Source organism: Xenopus laevis, chromosome 1S (assembly GCF_017654675.1).
Source record: "Xenopus laevis strain J_2021 chromosome 1S, Xenopus_laevis_v10.1, whole genome shotgun sequence".
Classification (NCBI taxonomy): domain Eukaryota; kingdom Metazoa; phylum Chordata; class Amphibia; order Anura; family Pipidae; genus Xenopus; species Xenopus laevis.
In genome coordinates, this window is record NC_054372.1 from 194905145 (window position 1) to 194927365 (window position 22221).

General features: G+C 44.2%; 1 protein-coding gene across 1 annotated transcript in view; it reads left to right on the forward strand.

Moving 5' to 3' along the window:
• The first annotated feature begins 3351 nt into the window (after positions 1-3351).
• pstpip2.S (proline-serine-threonine phosphatase interacting protein 2 S homeolog) overlaps positions 3352-22221 on the forward strand; it is a 44734-nt gene continuing 25864 nt past the window's right edge. The window contains 2 exon segments of the mRNA NM_001093301.2: positions 3352-3454; positions 18401-18501. Coding sequence (NP_001086770.2) covers positions 3422-3454; positions 18401-18501 — 134 coding nt within the window. The 5' untranslated portion in view covers positions 3352-3421.

A 22221-nucleotide genomic window follows, 5' to 3' on the forward strand; every position in this document is an offset into this window, starting at 1 on the left:
CAGGAGGCTCTGTTTGGCAGTACACCTGGTTTTCATGCAACCAAAATTTGCCTCCAAGCCAGGAATTCAAAAATAAGCACCTGCTTTGAAGCTGCTGAGAGCAACATCCAAGGGGTTGGGGAGCAACATGTTACTCACGAGCTACTGGTTGGGGACCACTGTTCTAGATGTACCAAACTATGTGGCCTACAGTCGCCAACATTGAAATATGAATAATCATGTCTGATGCTATAGCTGCTGCAATATACAGTGAGCGTATGTGTATTATGTGCCATAAGGGACTATAGGGAGACCCTAGTAAACTATTTTGCCCAGTCTAACCAGTCAGAATCACAATTTGAAGATTTGGGCTTAGTCAAATACGTTCTATGGTCAGAAACAAGAGAACACCACCTCTGCAGAAATGAAAATGTAATCAAACTGCTAAAAATGTACCAGAAACAACTAAATTTGTAATGTAACCAGTGAAACAACATACAAAAGGTATTGCGCAGTGAGTGAGTGCTGGAATATGTAAAAGCCCCCTCTGATCCCCCAAAAATGTGTGTGTGTGTGTGAGGCTGGAGATACAGGAGGACCACTACAGGAGAAGGAAGTGGCCATCAGATAATGGGTCCAATTGGGAGTTGGTCCTGGCACAGCATGAAGTGCAGAAGACATGTAATTGGCATGTATCTGCTGTTCATTAGGGGCCCCTGGGTGATTGCACGTGAGGGTCCGCTCGTTCCCCGCTGCTGCTTGCTACCTAGGCGCTGTGGAACAAGGAAGTGCAGTAGAAGGTCTACGTTATGTGGCACTTTAAGGGTAGAGGAAGTAGAAACCAAGACACTCTACTTAGCGTGTGCAATTACTTGACCACTGGGCTGAGTGCTAAGAAGAAAGTAGAATATCCTTATTGTACCAAGATTTTCTTTTCTTGGCCATCCACCCTACTATCAACATGAGAGAAAAGCACCATTGGAAAGTCAATCTGCTTTAAGCTGTCCATAGATGTAACAATAACGATCTTTCTTGGAAAAGATGTTTCCAAGAAAGATCATTTGTTTCAACACACGCCTGTAGAGCTGAATCGTCAAATATACAGGTAGAAACAATAGAATTCTACCTGTATCTGACAATGGCCGATGTTCAGGTGCCTTCAAAGATGCTCAATCAAAATTTTCCAGCCAGCCCGATCTATGCAACCGATATCCAAGTCTTCTGCCGATATCAGTCAGCTCATCGCCCTAACGCACCGAATATCGTACAAAAAATTTCCTATGATAATATCTGTGTGTCTATGGCCACCTTTAGCCTATAAAGCCTACCAATTCCCAGCCCCCAACCAGTCTACTGTATGTATCAAGCCAATACAGAGGGTGTGCTGTAGGGAAGAATGGGCAGGAAAAGAATCTCGGAAAATATGATTTTCCCCTGTCCTGCTCGTCCTTCATCAATATGAGGGAAAAACACAAATGGGTAAATAGCCAATCAATACACAAAAAGATAAGAATTGCAAGAAATTCTGAACAAAATACTTGGACTTGAGAAGAAGAAATCACATCTAGTGTCATATAGATGTTCTCTGTCTCACACTAGTGGAGTGAGTTGTAGACCCCTGGTCTGGTGGTGTATTTTCTTTTTCGTATTTCTTTTGTTATTGGATTCCATTAAACCCCAGATTGATGTTATCTGGTGGGGAATCTTGGAATTCGAGCCCCCTGGAATTTCTGGGGTCCCGGCATGTAGAGAGCTGTGATGTTGAGTAAAGGTGGCCATACAAGGGCCGATAAAAGCTGCCGACAGACCGTGTCGGCAGCTTATTGGCCCGTGTGTGGGGCCCCCCGAATGGCTTCCCCGATCGAGATCTGGCCGAAAGTTGGCCAGATCTCGATCGGATGGGACGAAAAATCCCATTGGATCGCGGCCGCATCTATTCGTTGATGCGGTCCCGCCCATTACTATTCGTTAGCATCCGATCGTTGGACCCTAGGGCCCACGATCGGATCAGCACGATATTGCCAAGGTGGGCATATCGGGGAGAGAGATCCGCTCTCCCCGGATCTCTTTGTGTATGGCCACCTTTAGTGCCTTTGAGTCCATTCTATTAAGGATTTGACACTCTGAACAAAGCCGAACTACAAAGCCCTCCTTGACTCTTGTTGTAAGCCATGCCTGAGACATTGTCCAACCTGATTCAGACTGAAGATCCTAAGAGAAGGTTCTGGAATGCTAGAGGGGCTTCCAATATGGACCTGATTTGTATTATGTTGGACAAAATCTGAGAAAGTTTGCAACTCCAGGCATACTGAGTATGGGCCAAGAGATGAGCTCCTCAACCATTTCCAGAGCCATCAAAGAAACGTTTTATCCATTCAGGCTTCTTCATGGAAAACCTTACTGAAAGACTGCTGTTTATTTGACCACCAAGACAGATGTTCCTTGCACCTCCTGGTGATTTTAAGTCCATTTCTGCTGGAATGGATCCCACTTTGTTAAAAAAGAAACCTGCATAAGTCTCTTCCTTCACTTGGCCAACCTGACCAGACCTGCATTGGAACTTAGAAGGCCTAGGAGAGTCATAAAGATTCTGTAGGAGGTGTGATCTGAGGAAGAGAAAGAAGCCCCTACATAGATTCTATGTGAAGGAGAAATTTGACCCTTCCATTTGTTTATTAACAAACTGAACTTTCCCAAAATTCCTGTGGTTCAGTTGAGTTAGAAGAAGTGGCAGGATCTCTGGCAACTAACAGAAGATTGTCTAAATAGTGTTAGAACCCCCCTCTGGGTTCCCCTCCTCTGTTGCAAGCCGCACCCAGCCCACCCCCACACGTGTACAAATCTTTAATTTCAGCGACCAGGGCTGGACAGAGTTTGGGGTAACAGTGACAGGTTTGGGCAGGGAGCGGGTTTGGGCAGGGAGCTAATCTGGGCTGGCGGGACCCATGAGAGCCATGACCCACCCATTTTTTTCCCCTGATGTCCCAGTACAACCCTGGTGGAGGTTGACCTGGAAATAAGAGGTTCCAGCTCAATCAAGACTTCCTTCCAACATTGACTATAGTATAGGACAGAAGGGGAATTGGACCCCTATCAGGCAAGTCTCTAGGGAGGAAACAAATTTCCCTGACTGTGTTACAATAATTTCTTTCCCTGAATGGTTCGTCTTTCTTTAATTTGCCAGTAGGGGTCACCCTGGAGCCACCCGTCACCCCTTGCACTTGCAGTTCTGACTGTTGACCGACATCAGAGTGTGTTGCTCAAAGGGCAGTTCTCGCAGAAGAGGGAAGAGCTTTTAAGGAACTAAAATCAGTTTTTACTGTCTGCAACATTTGGGTTTCCCCATTGCTTTCCAAGCAAGAGCAGCTCAGTGCCTCCAGGACTGCTACTCACTTACACACTGCTATACACACACTGCTACACACTGCTCAACTGCACCAGAATGAGAGGGATTTACTTCAAAGAGAACTTCTGGGTAAGTGAATGACAATTCACAAAGACCTTTAACTGGTGCTTCCTACAGCTGCTACTGAACTACACTTCCCAGAATCCTCCCATAATGTAGGATTCATGGAGCTGAAATTCAGCAACAGCTGGAGAGATCTGCTATTCATCTGCCTATTTATCTGCTGCCGTGATCTACACACCTGTCTGCAGTAGTGTTGGGATAATAGTCTCTGGGAAGGGAGTGTGACTGTGAGATAGCAGGTATAGTAGGGAGAGATGGTGTCTATAGTAACAGTGGATAATAGTCTCTGGGAAGGGAGTGTGACTGTGGGATAGCAGGTATAGTAGGGAGAGATGGTGTCTATAGTAACAGTGGATAATAGTCTCTGGGAAGGGAGTGTGACTGTGGGATAGCAGGTATAGTAGGGAGAGATGGTGCCTATAGTAACAGTGGATAATAGTCTCTGGGAAGGGAGTGTGACTGTGGGATAGCAGGTATAGTAGGGAGAGATGGTGCCTATAGTAACAGTGGATAATAGTCTCTGGGAAGGGAGTGTGACTGTGGGATAGCAGGTATAGTAGGGAGAGATGTGTCTATAGTAACAGTGGAATAATAGTCTCTGGGAAGGGAGTGTGACTGTGGAATAGCAGGTATAGTAGGGAGAGATGGTGTCTATAGTAACAGTGGATAATAGTCTCTGGGAAGGGAGTGTGACTGTGGGATAGCAGGTATAGTAGGGAGAGATGTGTCTATAGTAACAGTGGAATAATAGTCTCTGGGAAGGGAGTGTGACTGTGGAATAGCAGGTATAGTAGGGAGAGATGGTGTCTATAGTAACAGTGGATAATAGTCTCTGGGAAGGGAGTGTGACTGTGGGATAGCAGGTATAGTAGGGAGAGATGGTGCCTATAGTAACAGTGGATAATAGTCTCTGGGAAGGGAGTGTGACTGTGGAATAGCAGGTATAGTAGGGAGAGATGGTGCCTATAGTAACAGTGGATAATAGTCTCTGGGAAGGGAGTGTGACTGTGGGATAGCAGGTATAGTAGGGAGAGATGGTGCCTATAGTAACAGTGGATAATAGTCTCTGGGAAGGGAGTGTGACTGTGGGATAGCAGGTATAGTAGGGAGAGATGGTGTCTATAGTAACAGTGGATAATAGTCTCTGGGAAGGGAGTGTGACTGTGGGATAGCAGGTATAGTAGGGAGAGATGGTGCCTATAGTAACAGTGGGATAATAGTCTCTGGGAAGGGAGTGTGACTGTGGGATAGCAGGTATAGTAGGGAGAGATGGTGTCTATAGTAACAGTGGGATAATAGTCTCTGGGAAGGGAGTGTGACTGTGGGATAGCAGGTATAGTAGGGAGAGATGGTGTCTATAGTAACAGTGGATAATAGTCTCTGGGAAGGGAGTGTGACTGTGGGATAGCAGGTATAGTAGGGAGAGATGGTGCCTATAGTAACAGTGGATAATAGTCTCTGGGAAGGGAGTGTGACTCTGGGATAGCAGGTATAGTAGGGAGAGATGGTGCCTATAGTAACAGTGGATAATAGTCTCTGGGAAGGGAGTGTGACTGTGGGATAGCAGGTATAGTAGGGACAGATGGTGCCTATAGTAACAGTGGGATAGTAGTCTCTGGGGAGGGAGTGTGGGTAGGGTCCAAATTACTCTGCACTGATTTGAATAAGAGACTGGAATATGAATAGGAGAGGCCTGAATAGTGAGGTTAGTAATAAAAAGTAGCAATAACAATACATTTGCAGTCATTCAGAGCATTGTTTTAGATGGGGTCAGTGACCCCCATTCGAAAGCTGGAAAGAGTCATAAGAAAAGGCAAAAAATAAAAAAAACTATATAAAATAAATAATGAAGGCCAATTGAAAAGTTACTTAGAATTTGCCATTCTATAACATACTAAAGGTTTAAATTGAAGGTGAAGCAGTTTTTTAACATTAAACAAAAACAAATTAAACGCTTTTACTGATCCCCCCAGATTCTACCTTCAGTGTTTCCTATAGGCTCCCCATAAAGGAGAGAACGTGCGGGTGGATTATATAAAGGGAATTATTTCCTCCTTCCTCCTGGGAGTCACACCTGAAGCAACAACTCTGCACTGACACTGAACCCATCCTCTGACACTCCCCAAAACTTATACCTGGGGACATGGGAGGAGGGAGGGGTAACCGGCTGCGTGAGCTCAGAGAAATAAAATAGGCCCCTGCACCTGGTTGTGTCTCATCTGAGTGTTACTACTTTCTCTAGATTTCACTGCAGAGCAGATTGTTGTAGGTAAAAAACACTTTGTAACAAGAGAGGGAGCTGCCATACTGATTGAGCATAAAGACTTCGCACAAGGCAGTTCCTTTATGTATATTGACACTTAGGGGCAGATTTATCAAAGGTCGAGGTGAATTTTCGAATGAAAAAAAAAATCGAGCTATTTTTGGTGTACTTCAACTAGGAAATAGTCCAAATTCGAAATAACGAAATTTATCATGTACTGTCTCTTTAAAAATCCGACTTCGACCATTGGCCATCTATAACCTGCCGAATTGCTGTTTTAGCTTATGGGGGACCTCCTAAAACCTATTTGGAGTCAATTGGTGGACTTGGAAACATCAAAGTTTTTTTCGGGGAAAACGTCAAAATCAGATTCGATCAAATGGGTTATTCCATCAAGTCGTACGATTCGAATTCAGCCGAATACAGACTTATTCGATCAAAAACGGACGTATTCGGTTGGTCTTTTTGAATTCGAATTTCGAGGTTTCTTCAATTAGAAATTCGACCCTTGATAAATATGCCCCTAAGGGGCAGATTAATCAAGGGTCACATTGAAAATTAGAATTTTCAAGTTCTTTATGTTCAAAACTGGCAAATTCGACCAGGGAGTTATCCAAATTCGATTCTACTTTTTAAAGAAATGTGAATTCGATTTTCGAGATTTATGAAACGCTTTAAGAACTGGAATTTGACTATTCACAACCTAAAACCTGCCGAATTGTTGTTAAAGTCAATGGGAGACGTCCTGGGACCAATTCTGATTTGTTTTCAGCCTTCCTGACATTCGAGTTTTTTTCGGAGAAAAAACTCAAATCAAATTAGATTCGAGCTTTTTCGGGGAAAAAATTGAATCAAATTCGATTTGAGTTTTCAGGTCGATCCTATTCACCCGAGTTTTGAAAAAAAAAAAAAAAATTCAATTTTAATTAGGGATGCACCAAATCCTCTATTTTAACTTCGGCTGAACAGCGAATCCTTCGCGAAATCTTCGGGCGAATACTGAACTGAATCTGAATTTGCATATGCAAATTAGGAGTGGGAAGGGGAAAACATTTTTACTTCCTTGTTTTGTGACAAAAAAGTCACCCAATTTCCCTCCCGCCCCTAATTTGCATATGCAAATGAGGATTGGGATTCGGTTTGGCCAGGTAGAAGGATTCGGCCGAATCCTGGCAGAATCTGAACTGAATCCTGAATTCGGTGCATCCCTAATTTTAATAATAAATTTCGATGGGTCACATTTCAAGTTCATAGGAGTATAAGGGAGTTTAAAACAACTCACATGAATTCGAAATTCGACCTTTGATAAATGTGCCTCCCAGTATTCATTCTTGATCCCAATGAGAATTAGACAATAACGATTATTGCATAAGAACCAGTTACTGAAACGAAGAAATTAGATCTCTGCCCTGGAACTCCCGTCTATGGTGAATTGACTCCTCCTTTTCTGCATGAAACGGGGAAACCCCAGTCATTTATTGGGACAGTGTATTATTGTACAGGTATGGGACCTGTTATCCAGAAAGCTCGGGACCTGGGGTTTCCCAGATAATGGATCTTTCTGTAATTTGGATCTTTATACCTGAAGTCTACTAAAAAAAAAATCAATTCAACATTAAATAATCTCATTAAGGTGGTTTTGACTACAAAAAGGATTAGTTATATATTAGATGGGATCAGGTACAAAATACAGGTATGGGACCTGTTATCCAGAATTCTCGGGACAGTGGGTTTTCTGGATAATGGATATTTTGATAATTTGGATCTTTATACTTTAAGTCTACTAGAAAATCATGTAAACATTAAATGAACCCAATAGGCTGGTTTTGCCTCCATTAAGAATTAATTATATATTAGATGGGATCAAGTACAATATACAGGTATAGGACCTGTTATCCAGAATGCTCAGGACCTGGGGTTTTCTGGATAACGGATCTTTCCATAATTTGGTCCTTTATACTTAGTCTACTAGAAAATCATATAAACATTAAATAAACCCAATAGGCTGGTTTATCTTCCAATAAGGATTAATTATATCTTAGTTGGGATCAAGTACAAGATACTGTTTTATTATTACACAGAAAAAGGAAATCATTTTTATACATTTGGATTATTAAATGACCTTTCTGTAATTCTGAGCTTTCTGAATAAGGGGTTTCCAGATAATGTATCCCATACCTGTACTGTTTTCTTATTAGAGAGAAAAAGGAAATTATTTTGAAGTTTTTGTATATTTCATTAAAATGGAGACAGCCTTCCCGTAATTTGGAGCTTTCTGGATAACAGGCTTCCGGATAAATAAACTTGTACTGAATATGTCATATCAAATAAACTATTTTGTCCAGAGGCCCAGGGAGTTGCTCATTGGATTTATGTCTATTTGTGATACTCCGACTTGCTCGCCCGGTTGTTGTAGTTATTCAAGCTCTGCAAAAAGTCCAAATTCCTGGTTTATTTCCAACTTAGTTCCGTGTTCATGTTCCTCTGCCCAGAGTTCAGCTGTGCACTTTATACATATTGTACTTTGCTCAGGATTTCTGTTATTATTCTAGCAGCTTCCGTCATGCCACTTAACCCCTGCTCAGTTGGAATAAAACTGATGTTTTAGAAGGAAAAGTGTATATAATCTTATAATACTGTATATCTGATTGATACCTACATATTACTGTATAATACTATATGACTGTGCAATAGCAGGTATAGTAGGGAGAGATGGTGCCTATAGTAACAGTGGATAATAGTCTCTGGGAAGGGAGTGTGACTGTGGGATAGCAGGTATAGTAGGGAGAGATGGTGTCTATAGTAACAGTGGATAATAGTCTCTGGGAAGGGAGTGTGACTGTGGGATAGCAGGTATAGTAGGGAGAGATGGTGCCTATAGTAACAGTGGATAATAGTCTCTGGGAAGGGAGTGTGACTGTGAGATAGGAGGTATAGTAGGGAGAGATGGTGCCTATAGTAACAGTGGGATAATAGTCTCTGGGAAGGGAGTGTGACTGTGGGATAGCAGGTATAGTAGGGAGAGATGGTGTCTATAGTAATAGTGGATCATAGTCTCTGGGAAGGGAGTGTGACTGTGGGATAGCAGGTATAGTAGGGAGAGATGGTGTCTATAGTAACAGTGGGATAATAGTCTCTGGGAAGGGAGTGTGACTGTGGGATAGGAGGTATAGTAGGGAGAGATGGTGCCTATAGTAACAGTGGGATAATAGTCTCTGGGAAGGGAGTGTGACTGTGGGATAGCAGGTATAGTAGGGAGAGATGGTGTCTATAGTAACAGTGGGATAATAGTCTCTGGGAAGGGAGTGTGACTGTGGGATAGCAGGTATAGTAGGGAGAGATGGTGTCTATAGTAACAGTGGGATAATAGTCTCTGGGAAGGGAGTGTGACTGTGGGATAGCAGGTATAGTAGGGAGAGACGGTGCCTATAGTAACAGTGGATAATAGTCTCTGGGAAGGGAGTGTGACTGTGGGATAGCAGGTATAGTAGGGAGAGATGGTGCCTATAGTAACAGTGGGATAATAGTCTCTGGGAAGGGAGTGTGACTGTGGGATAGCAGGTATAGTAGGGAGAGATGGTGCCTATAGTAACAGTGGATAATAGTCTCTGGGAAGGGAGTGTGACTGTGGGATAGCAGGTATAGTAGGGAGAGATGGTGCCTATAGTAACAGTGGATAATAGTCTCTGGGAAGGGAGTGTGACTGTGGGATAGCAGGTATAGTAGGGAGAGATGGTGTCTATAGTAACAGTGGATAATAGTCTCTGGGAAGGGAGTATGACTGTGGGATAGCAGGTATAGTAGGGAGAGATGGTGCCTATAGTAACAGTGGATAATAGTCTCTGGGAAGGGAGTGTGACTGTAGGATAGCAGGTATAGTAGGGAGAGATGGTGTCTATAGTAACAGTGGGATAATAGTCTCTGGGAAGGGAGTGTGACTGTGGGATAGCAGGTATAGTAGGGAGAGATGGTGTCTATAGTAACAGTGGGATAATAGTCTCTGGGAAGGGAGTGTGACTGTGGGATAGCAGGTATAGTAGGGAGAGACGGTGCCTATAGTAACAGTGGATAATAGTCTCTGGGAAGGGAGTGTGACTGTGGGATAGCAGGTATAGTAGGGAGAGATGGTGCCTATAGTAACAGTGGATAATAGTCTCTGGGAAGGGAGTGTGACTGTGGGATAGCAGGTATAGTAGGGAGAGATGGTGCCTATAGTAACAGTGGATAATAGTCTCTGGGAAGGGAGTGTGACTGTGGGATAGCAGGTATAGTAGGGAGAGATGGTGCCTATAGTAACAGTGGATAATAGTCTCTGGGAAGGGAGTGTGACTGTGGGATAGCAGGTATAGTAGGGAGAGATGGTGTCTATAGTAACAGTGGATAATAGTCTCTGGAAGGGAGTGTGACTGTGGGATAGCAGGTATAGTAGGGAGAGATGGTGCCTATAGTAACAGTGGATAATAGTCTCTGGGAAGGGAGTGTGACTGTGGGATAGCAGGTATAGTAGGGAGAGATGGTGCCTATAGTAACAGTGGATAATAGTCTCTGGGAAGGGAGTGTGACTGTGGGATAGCAGGTATAGTAGGGAGAGATGGTGCCTATAGTAACAGTGGATAATAGTCTCTGGGAAGGGAGTGTGACTGTGGGATAGCAGGTATAGTAGGGAGAGATATAATGTAAATAACTGGCAATTTCAGGAGATAATGAGATGTACTACGTGAGTGGTGACAGTTTCCACATTTGCATCTTCTCTACTTCTGGTTTCAGTTAGTATTTCGCAAGGGAAATATCCCCCAAAGCCCTTTATCTCATCACATCAAGAGGAATTAAACAACCAGTTTTATTTCCTGAGTCCGTTTATTGCAGAATTCAATCATTTTACTCCAGTCCCTGAATTCCCAGTGAAACCCACGACTCCCTGTTTAAAGGGGAAGTTTCCTTTATTGTGAGACGACACTTGCAATTTCGCGTGATATCGTTGTACAGTCTATGGGTTGTTGAGTTGAATTTGGGGATAAACTAACGACACAATGAAGCAGTTACTGGAATGAGTTTATTTAAAATAACATTGAGTCTATTTGTAGTTGTTGTTGGAGGGAGGCGGCGCCCCTGTTATCTTCCCATTGAGTATTCGCCGGGGCCTCGCGGAGAAAAGGAACATTGTTGGAATATTTTTATCTTTTGCTCGTTAAACTCACACACAACCACTTGTGATAACAGTTTTCTTTCTTTAGTATTTTTTCTTTTACTTCCTCCTCAGTCAGAGGAAAGTCTGAGACTCACACAAGGTGACCTTGTTTCTTTTGTTAAATATCCTCGTCATTTATACATTTCCCCTGTGGATTCATCACAGAGTTTTAATATATTTTAGTTTTGCCAGTTTCAGCTTTCTCTACATATCCATTGTCTCTCTGTCAGGCTAACCAGAACGACCACCATTCAGCAGGAACAGCCCCTAAGTTTGCTCATAGTCTGTACAGAGAGATCCCATAAAACTATGGCAGTATAGGTATTCCCTGTACTAAGCACAATTCAGCAGGAACAGCCCCTAAGTTTGCTCATAGTCTGTACAGAGAGATCCCATAAAACTATGGCAGTATAGGTATTCCCTGTACTAAGCACAATTCAGCAGGAACAGTCCCTAAGTTTGCTCATAGTCTGTACAGAGAGATCCCATAAAAGTATGGCAGCATAGGTATTCCTCTGTACTAAGCACAATTCAGCAGGAACAGCCCCCTAAGTTTGCTCATAGTCTGTACAGAGAGATCCCATAAAACTATGGCAGCATAGGTATTCCCTGTACTAAGCACAATTCAGCAGGAACAGCCCCCTAAGTTTGCTCATAGTCTGTACAGAGAGATCCCATAAAACTATGGCAGCATAGGTATTCCCCTGTACTAAGCACAATTCAGCAGGAACAGTCCCCTAAGTTTGCTCATAGTCTGTACAGAGAGATCCCATAAAACTATGGCAACATAGGTATTCCCCTGTACTAAGCACAATTCAGCAGGAACAGTCCCCTAAGTTTGCTCATAGTCTGTACAGAGAGGTCCCATAAAACTATGGCAGCATAGGTATTCCCTGTACTAAGCACAATTCAGCAGGAACAGTCCCTAAGTTTGCTCATAGTCTGTACAGAGAGATCCCATAAAACTATGGCAACATAGGTATCCCCTGTACTAAGCACAATTCAGCAGGAACAGTCCCTAAGTTTGCTCATAGTCTGTACAGAGAGATCCCATAAAACTATGGCAGCATGACCAAGATGGCGCAGTGAGCAGACGTGCTTGCCTAGAGCTCCGCGCACCGCTCCTTTAAACCCGGCTATTTACCCGACTGACAGTCTCCCAAGAGAGGTAAAACTGCCCGCACGTACCCGCACAACGATGCGGAGGAATACTCCGAAGCCAAAACCGGAGGCGGCGTCACGATTGGAGCGATTTGCCCGCGATCCGGTTCAGCCACCGTCCCCCAAGCCGCCTAGTCCGCCATCTTCCCCTCTAGGCCCTGAGCCCGACCAGCAGGCTGCGCCCACTGAACCCACGCTGGGAGAGGTACTGGCCGCCATTATGGAGAGCCGTGCATCCAGCACGGCGCAGTTTGAGGAGCTCAGGGTTGACATCTCCCTGCTGCGCCAGGACTTGCAGAAGGTGAGAGACCGCACCAAGGCCTTGGAAGATAGGGTCTCTGCCATAGATGACGCCCTGCCTCCTCTCCACACTGATGTGCAGGCCATGAAGCTGCAACTTAAGGCTGCTTTAGAAAAATCTGATGACCTAGAAAATAGGTCGAGACGCAGCAATGTCAGGATAGTTGGGCTGCCTGAAAGGGTGGAGGGCACTAACCCTACGGTCTTCATAGAGGGCTGGCTCCAAGAAACTTTGGGGCCTAATACCTTTTCCAAAGTTTTTATTGTTGAAAGAGCCCACAGAGTCCCTGCGAGGCCTCCCCCTCCAGGAGCCCCCCCACGTCCCTTTCTCCTCAAGCTACTTAACTACCGGGACAGGGATGCTGCCCTTACAGCTGCCAGAGAAAAGGGCCCAATTCAATACCAGGGGGCTACTGTGTCTTTGTATCCGGATTTCTCTCCTGTCATCCAGAAGCAACGGGCTGAATTTACAGGTATCAAAAGGCGCCTAAGAGAAGCACAGCTGAAGTACAGTATGCAATATCCTGCGCGCTTGCGCATCCAGGATGGTGACCATGTGCTCTTCTTCTCCAAACCTGGGGAGGTCGATGACTGGCTTAACAGAAGGGGCCCTCGCCGATCCCCAAGCAGGAATGATTGACTGCAGCAAGCCTCGCCTCCAGGTCCTTCTGAGCTGCCTTGAACCGCAGGAAGCCTCTAGAATTTCACCCCATTCACACCTGGGTGACAACCTTTTTGGCAATGCTATGGGCATCAAACATCTGCAGTGGATTATACCATTTCCCCCCCCTTTGTTTTTTTTTTTTTTTTTTTTTTTCTTCTCGGTGGATTTCATATTGAGGATAGTCCCTTCCACACCTGATCCCTATTACTGGTTCCCCACCTAAGCTAATGGGCCATTACCTCGCCCCAGGGTTGGAATGTGACCTCTTGACTATACTCTGCCATTTCGACTGCACCGCCTTATACTATGGAACTTCCTTCCCACTTTCTGCCATAGGTGTGACATGGCCCTTTGGTTAAGCACTGACGTCCGGCCCCCGGTTGAGGGTGTTTTCTTTTTTTTTTTTTTTTTTTTTTCCCTCCATATATTTTCCTCTCTTGGGTTAATATCTCTGCCCCCATGATGGGGGCCACGCTTGCATTCTGTCACAGGGTAACTGTTCAGCACACCAGTGCGGGCCTCAGCTTTAGGCAATCGTTAGGACTTGTTGCCACCCTAGATCCCGCAGGAGGGACTGTTTTTTAGCAGATATCTAGGGACTGAGCCCTGTTTAGGTTCTTAAGTGTTATGGGTACTAGACTCGCTCAAGTTTGGGGGGTGAGTAGGGTGGGTTGGGTATATGTTTTTGTTGGGTTCATGTTTCAATATGTTTTGCAGACTACTCAATGTGTGTACTGATGTAATATGTGTACAAAATGTGCTCGCTATGTTTTTCCATTGGCTTTGTGTTACGGGATGGACACTTCGTTTGGCCTGGCATATACCTATTTCTGTGAGTTATGGCTAGTTTCTCAATCCTTTCGTGGAATGTGCGAGGCCTCAATTCTAAATTTAAGAGGAGCCTTATGTTCAACTATCTGAAAAAATACCCCCCGTCCATCCTTCTTCTCCAGGAGACGCACCTTACTGGGCAAAAAATTTTGGCATTAAAAAAGCCATGGGTGGGTTGGCATTTCCACTCTACATTCTCCTCGCACTCGAGGGGGGTCTCTATATTAATCAGGAAAAGTTTACCTTTTGAGCTCTTGAAGCTCCACCTAGACCACTATGGCAGATTCCTAATACTCCATGGCCTTATTGCCAACAAACCCATCCTTTTAGTTAACATATATGTGCTGCCGCCATTCGCAGTGTCGATCCTGGACCTAATGGTGACTAAGCTTTCTGCATTCCCCCCCAGCCCTCTCTGTATCCTTGGGGATTTTAATTGCTGTTTAAATCCTTCTTTGGACAAACTAGGCCCCGACCCCCGCACTCTGACTACTCTCACCTCCTGGGCAGAGGCCCTGCACCTAACTGACCCCTGGAGATGGAAACACCCCTCTCAAAGAGAATTCTCTTGTCACTCCCCAACCCACAAGACCTTTTCGAGAATTGATCTGGCCCTTGTCTCTATGGAACTCTTGCCCGTTATTGACCAAGTCAAGTATTTACCTCAGGCCCTCTCAGACCACTCCCCGTTACAACTCACCTTACGGTGGAACCCTGCGGCCACTGATAGGCTGTGGCGGCTGAGCCCTCTTTGGCTCAAAAACAATACTGTGGCCGATGCTAATGCTCGAGCTTATGGGGATTATTGGACCTGTAATGCGGGTTCTGCCTCCCAGCAAACATTATGGGATGCTTCCAAAGCAGTTATGCGTGGTGCTCTCACGGGGGCCATATCACAAGCTAGAAATGCTACCCTAGAACGAGTCTCTGCTGCGGAATATGATCTCCAGCAAGCTCTCTCTATACACACCCAGGACCCTACCCCTGCTAATTACACTGATCTGTTGAAGGCTCAAAATACCCTTTCTCAGGCCTCTATTTCCCTCACAGGAAAGCCCTTCTCTATCAGAATCAACGCATTTTTGACCAAAGCGACAAAAATAGTAAACTTCTGGCGTTTCTGGCCAAGCAACACTCTGCACCCTCGGCGGTCTCACGCATCGTACTAGACGATGGCTCAGTGGTCACGGAACCTAGGCTTATAACACAAGAATTCGCTACCTTTTACCAAAATCTCTACACCACCACGGCACTGTATTCCAAAGCCCAACTCCAGCATTTCTTGGATTCCATCCCCATACCATCGCTCTCCCCTAACGATCAAGCTTTTCTAGATGCACCTATTACTCCCCAAGAGGTTAGGGAGGCCATTGCCTCACTACCCCCTAATAAGACGCCAGGACCGGATGGCCTCCCTCCCGACTGGTACAAGGCCCTCTCCGATCAAATAGTTCCCAAATACCTTGACACTCTCCAGTCGGCTTTTGATAGTAACTCATTGCCCCCCTCATTCAATGAAGCCCTCATAGTAGTTATCCCCAAACCAGGTAAGGACACTACCCGATGCTCTTCCTACCGCCCTATTTCCCTGCTCAATACTGATGCCAAAATCTTAGCTAAAATACTTTCCTCCCGCCTTCAACGGGTGGTCCCAGACCTGATCCACCCTGACCAATCTGGCTTTATGCCAGGGCGCTCCACCAACATTAACCTTCGCAGACTGTTTACCAACTTACAAATCACTCATGTGGAGACAGGCACCAGAGTTGTAGCCTCCTTAGACTCTGCTAAGGCTTTTGACTCGGTGGAGTGGGACTTCTTGTGGGAGGTTTTGGCCCGATTTGGGTTCGGCCCCCGATGTTTAACTTGGATTAAGCTCCTTTACAGGAATCCCTCGGCGCGAGTTAGAGTCAATGGCCTTATCTCGCCCCCTTTTACATTGACGAGAGGTACGAGACAGGGTTGCCCCCTTTCCCCAGCCCTATTTGCCCTTGCGATTGAACCTCTGGCGATATTGATCAGACAGTCCCCTCGGATAAAAGGCTTAACCTTCGGCACTATACAAGAAAAAATCTCTCTATTTGCTGATGATCTTCTCATTTACCTGGCCGACCCTAATGACTCCCTTACCGCCCTTTTAGACCTGGTCAACCGATTTGGCTCTTTCTCTGGTTTGCGGGTGAATTGGGATAAGTCTGTTCTATTCCCCATTGACCCTGACCAGCCTCGACCTTTGACAGCCGCGACCCCCCTAGAGTGGGCCACTCAGTTCAAATACCTTGGCGTGACAATCCAGGCAGATGTTTCCAAGTATGTCTCTCTCAACTTGGACCCCCTCCTTACCAATCTGACCACCACGCTGAACCGTTGGACGAAGTTACCTTTATCTCTGTGGGGTAGAGTCAATCTTATTAAAATGATTTATCTTCCCAAAATCCTCTATTTGCTCCATAATGCGCCCATATATCTCCCTAAACACTACTTCAAGCGCCTTAACCAGATCATGATCCCCTTCCTTTGGAATAATAAAACACCCAGAATTGCTTGGACCCGGTTATGTGCCCCGTGTGAGGAGGGGGGCCTGGCTCTCCCCAATTTCTATCTATATTATCTGGCTTCACAACTTTATTACCTACACTGGTGCTTTCACCCAGACCCGTACAACCCAAACTCGCAGTTACAGGCTCTCCTTGTAGCCTCATGGGAAGGTCTCCGACATTTTCCATACCGTTCTCTTAGGGATTACAGTCCCCTGCCCACTACTTTGACCACCCCTCACAAAGCTTGGCAGGTAGCCCTTAAAACTTTGGGCCATGCTCCTCCGCTGCTGTCCCCACACTTACCTTTGTGGGGTAACTCATACTTACCTCACTTCAGGTACCTCCCGGATTTCATATTTTGGCCTAGCAGGGACATTAAGTGCTTAAAAGATCTTCTTGATCCCCAGGTGTTTCCCACATACTGTGCTCTTCAGCGTAAGACCCACCCGACGCCACTTTTGTTATTTCAATACCTTCAGCTTCAACATGCTTTTTACTCCCAATTTGGTACCCTTGCCCCCCAACAGTCCTCCCTGGCCATAGCAGAAACCCTCCATGACCCTAGCCCTTCCAAATTGGTGTCCCGGCTATACCACCGGCTACTACTAGCTGGACCTAAACCCTTCCTGATTACTCAAGAATGGTGGACTAATAAAATTACTGGTCTTACACAGGAGGACTGGGAGGAGGCAATAGATAATGTGTACACCGGCCTTATCTCTCTTAAAGATAAGTTGATTCAGTATAAAATTTTACACCATGTGTATATAACCCCAGTACGTCTTAAGCAAATGGGCCGAATCCCCCTTGACATTTGTCCGAGGTGTCAGCAACCAGGTGCGGACTTCTTCCACCTATTATGGGAATATCGACTGATTTTAAGCTTCTGGACGCGAGTGGTTAACTTTCTAGCCGATAACCTTGACTTCCCGAGGGTTATCACCCCGTCCGTTTGTCTGTTGGGGGTCTTAGAAGAACTGGTCCCGGCCAAATACCCCAGAATTGCCTTTCGTATCCTCCTTTTCTATGCAAAGAAAACAGTTGCAATGCACTGGATGGGCAACCTACCACCTTCTCTTAGAGCGTGGGTGCAACTAGTTAATAATGTCGTACCCCTTTACAAACTCACCTATGAATCCAGGGGCTCGCCTACGAAATTTGACAAAATATGGGGCTCGTGGGCTGACATAGATCCAAACCTTCCTGACTGAACGGTAGCTGTGCTGACCGTCTGGATCGTACTAGTGGTGGTTCCGCCCATCCTGTATTCCCTGTAAGGTCTTTTGGGTGTTCGATTATCCCAGAAGTCCATTATTGTCTCATAGCGATGTTTATTTTATTGTGCTTGTAGTCAACTTGCATGTCCAGCCATTTTTTGTACCTATGTATAATCTATATGAAGCGGTCTGCTTGACTGTCTGTTCTGTGTGTCTGTTTTGTGTTCAAAACGCAATAAAACTTACCTTTTAAAACTATGGCAGCATAGGTATTCCCTGTACTAAGCACAATTCAGCAGGGACAGTTATAGGGCAATAATGTGTTTTAAGTAGGAATATATTGCAGTGAGGCCCACTACCCATAATGCATAGCAACCTTGATATTTGCCAGATAAAGGCTATTTGCTGATTGGTTGCTGTGGGTTACTAGATCCAGTGGCAATAGAATCATATAACTGGTGTATGAGAAAATCACAGAAATGTTATGAAAATCAGATTTCTTATCTCTATTAATCGTCGGTGCTCTGTATATTTCCTCGTATAGGTCTGGCATGTTCTCTTTCTTGAAATTCACCCAAAAAACTGTATGTAAATGTCATTCTAAGCCCCTCTCCATATGTTAGTTCATTACAGTAAATGTGTAAAAGCATTTGCTTTTTTTTTTTTTCTTTGTATCTTTTTTTGTTTATATTCTTTGCACTGCTGGTTCTGACTCCTCAAACAAGGTAGCAGAATTCACAGACTGGCTCTAAATGTTTAAAGGTCATTTTTTGTGTGTGTGTTTGCAGAGTACTGATATTACAAGCATCGCTGGCTATGATTGTCTTATCCAACATATGAATGATGGGAAGAAGAACTGTAAAGAATACGAAGATTTCCTGAAAGAAAGGTACCCGGAGTTGCGACTCATGAGCAGAAATACATGGATGAACAATGAAAGGGCAAGGGAAGGTTTAATCACTGGGGTAGAAATACCAGTGAATTAGTGATGCCCTTAAAGTTATGTTGGGTGCATATTGTTAAGCTGAGCACAGGTTGATAAAAGTTTCCCCCCCCCTGGCCGATGGTTTGGCTCAAAATTGGTCCAATAATAAGTTTGAAAATCCAACTGGTTCAGGACTGTACCATCTTAAAGGGGCCGTAGAGAGGGATATTCTACGACAATTTTCAATTGGTTTTCATTTTTTATTATTTGTGGTTTTTTTGACTTATTTCGCTTTTTATTCAGCAGCTCTGCAGTTTGAGATTTCAGCAATCTTGTTGCCATGGTCCAAATTCCCCTAGCAACCATGCATTGATTTGAATAAGAGACAGGAATATGAATAGGAGAGGCCTGAATAGAATACAGAACATTTTTTGTTTTTTTTTTTAGATGGGGTCAGAGACCCCATTTGAAAAACAAGAAAAATAATTCAAACACTGTAAAAATTAAATAATGAAGACCAATGGAAAAGTTGCTTAGAAATAGCCTTGCTATGACATTGACATACTGAAAGTCAACCCTTTGTACAACCTTCTTATCAATGTAAGAATAGCTGGAGGCAACAGCCTACACCTTCACTCTTATCCAACATACCTGCAAGTTATTGGGCCCCGCAACAAAATGATTTTAAAGGGGATGGTTCACCTTTAAGGTAACTTTGGTATGTTATAAAATGGCCAATTCTAAGCAACTTTTTAATTGGTCTTTATTTTTTATTTTTTATCAATTTACAATTATTTTACAGCTTTCAAATGGGGGTCGCTGACCCCTTCTAAAAACAAATGCTCTGTAAGGCTACAAATGTATCGTTATTGTTACTTTTTATTACTTATTTTTCTATTCAGGCCTCTCCTATTCATATTCCAGTCTCTTATTCAAATCAGTGCATGGTTGCTAGAGGAATTTGCACCCTTACAAAAAGATGGCTGACATTGCAAACTGGAGAGCTGCTGAATAAAAAGCTAAATAACTCAAAAACCACAAATAATAAAAAATGAAAACCAATTGCAAATTGTCTCAGAATATCCCCCTCTACATCATACTAAAAGTGATCTCAAAGGTGAACAACCCCTTTAAGGCCTCCCTAATTTTAGTAACACATCTCCCATGAGCCCTTGCAAACTAGTTTGTATCTGCCCCTTGTTGTTGCCCCTGCCATGAAGGATCACCTACAGGAGATAGAGAAGAGGGAACCTTTGAAAATACTGGAAGTTTGGAGTCCCCATTACATATGAGCATGAGGCCCTCCTGCTGTTAAAATCACCCCATGAGGGGCCACAGGTTGGGCATCTCTTCTGTATATCCTTTAAAAAAAGTATCACATGGTCAGGAGGCAAGTTTTATTGACTCGACAGGTCGGGCTGCTCTCCTTTCTCTGGACCTGCAAACAGTATGGCAGCTTTCACTTGCACAAAATGCTTCAACTTGATGGACACAGGGCTTTTATTTTGTACCGCTGAGTTTGTATAGGGCGGGGGAGTGTAATATGTGGCTGTTATATAGTCATTTACCTACATTATCATTTATCCATCCAGATAGAGAGTGGCAGCTGCGGTTATAGGCCGCTCATATGCAAACTCATTTGTATAACAACTTCCCCTTTATTCTATACCCCGGTATCTCTTATCTGCCTTGCGGGAATGGAACTGGTGTCCCTAGAATAATAACCATATTAATAGCCCCTGTTATTAAATCATTTGTATGTGATGATGATTCACCTTCCTCTTTGATATTGATATTTGGTCTTATTAGATTAGAATTAATGGAATATTTGACTAGAGTAAAGGAGAAATGGCAGATAAAGGGATATTTGATTAGAGACCTGTGGCATTCTACAGTAATTAAAGGGGAAGCGCCATGGCTTTCTGGTGGCATGCTCTGGGCAGGAAATGGAATGTACCATTAGAGTTGTAGCAGGAGGGTCTATCATTGTGGCAGAAGGTCTAGAGGTGTAACTAGATATTACTGGGCTCCACAGCAAATTATTTTTCAGGCCCCTAAAATGTCTAGAGGTTGAGTTGTTTTACTAATATTTATTGAAATTGTATATGAATTATGGGACCCCTATACTTCTTGGGCCCCCCTTGCAGCACAGGGTCTGCTTCTTCTATAGTCACGCCCCCGAGAAGCTCATTATGAGTATGTAGAATTGGAGGTGTGCTCTCTTTCCCCTGATATTGCATGATGGGGTGTAAGGAAAGGGGGGCATGGTGTAAATGTTATAGTTGAGCAGAATTTTATTTCATGGTTTACTTCCCCTTTAACTGCATGGCAGAACAACGTTTTACTGTTAGGGCTGCCAGCCAAGGGGTGGGGAAATGCAAATCAGGGACCACTGGAGACCTGCTGGCTTCACCCCTCCATTCCTGGGTGATGGAGGGGGCGGAGCCTGCAAGCAGTGGGTGGATCACATTATGGGCTGTGAAATGAGTTGTGGGGGCTGTGGGGCCAGTAGTTCTAGTTAGGCCACTGTTAGCTCCAGTGCTTCCAGTCAGTGTGTTGGACATTGGTCTCTTTGCACCCCGTGTGTCTTGATTGGCTATGATTGCTTCTGATTGGCTCCTGATTGCCTCTGATTATCTCTTGATTGGCTCTGATTGACTCTTGATTGGCTCTGATTGGTTCTGATTGGCGTTTGATTGCCTCTGATTAGCTCTTGATTGACTCTTGATTGCCTCTGATTGCCTCTTGATTGCCTCTAATTGACTCTTGATTGGTTCTGATTGGCTCTGATTGGCTCTTGATTGGCTCTGATTGGTTCTGATTGGCGTTTGATTGCCTCTGATTAGCTCTTGATTGACTCTTGATTGCCTCTGATTGCCTCTTGATTGCCTCTAATTGCCTCTTGATTGGTTCTGATTGGCTCTGATTGGCTCTTGATTGGCTCTGATTGGGTCTTGATTGCCTCTTGATTGACCTTTGATTGGCTCGGATTGGCTCTGATTGGCTCTTGATTAGTTCCTGATTGGTTCTGATTAGCTCTTGATTGGCTCTTGATTGGCTCTGTTTGGCTCTTTTTGGCTCTTTTTGGCTCTGATTGGCTCTTGATTGGCACTTCTCATTTCTCTCACTGTTGCTCTAAATTTACATTTCCGTCCCTTCCTGGAAATATCTGCTGCACCCGCCACAAACAGACACAGCAAATTCTTGTGCCATGTGACTTGCATGTTCTAATAAGCAGGTTTAGCATGTTCTAAAAAAAAAAAAAAAAACATGTGCGGGAAACTAGGGTTCATTTACAGCCGACAGTTGCAGCCTAACAAAATTTGCCTGAAGCCATCGCACAATAATATCCCGTTCATTTACAGGTGTTCCCTTTACTTCTGAATAGTTTTGCTTAGTCCCACTTGCTTGTTCTGAATGAGCTCTTTTATGTTCTTTGCACTGCCGGTTCTGACTCCTGAAACAATGTAGCAAAAGCCAGCTAATTATACAGTCTGTGCCAATAAAGGTTATTTATAATGGGGTGCTGGGGTATATACAACCATACAGTCCTTATTATTCATATATATATGTGTGTGTGTTGCAGAACTACAACTCCCAGTATCCCTAGCTGTTATTTATATATAATCTACAAACCAGCTAATTCCCTATTGGCCAGACTGTAAATTATATCCTTATAAACGG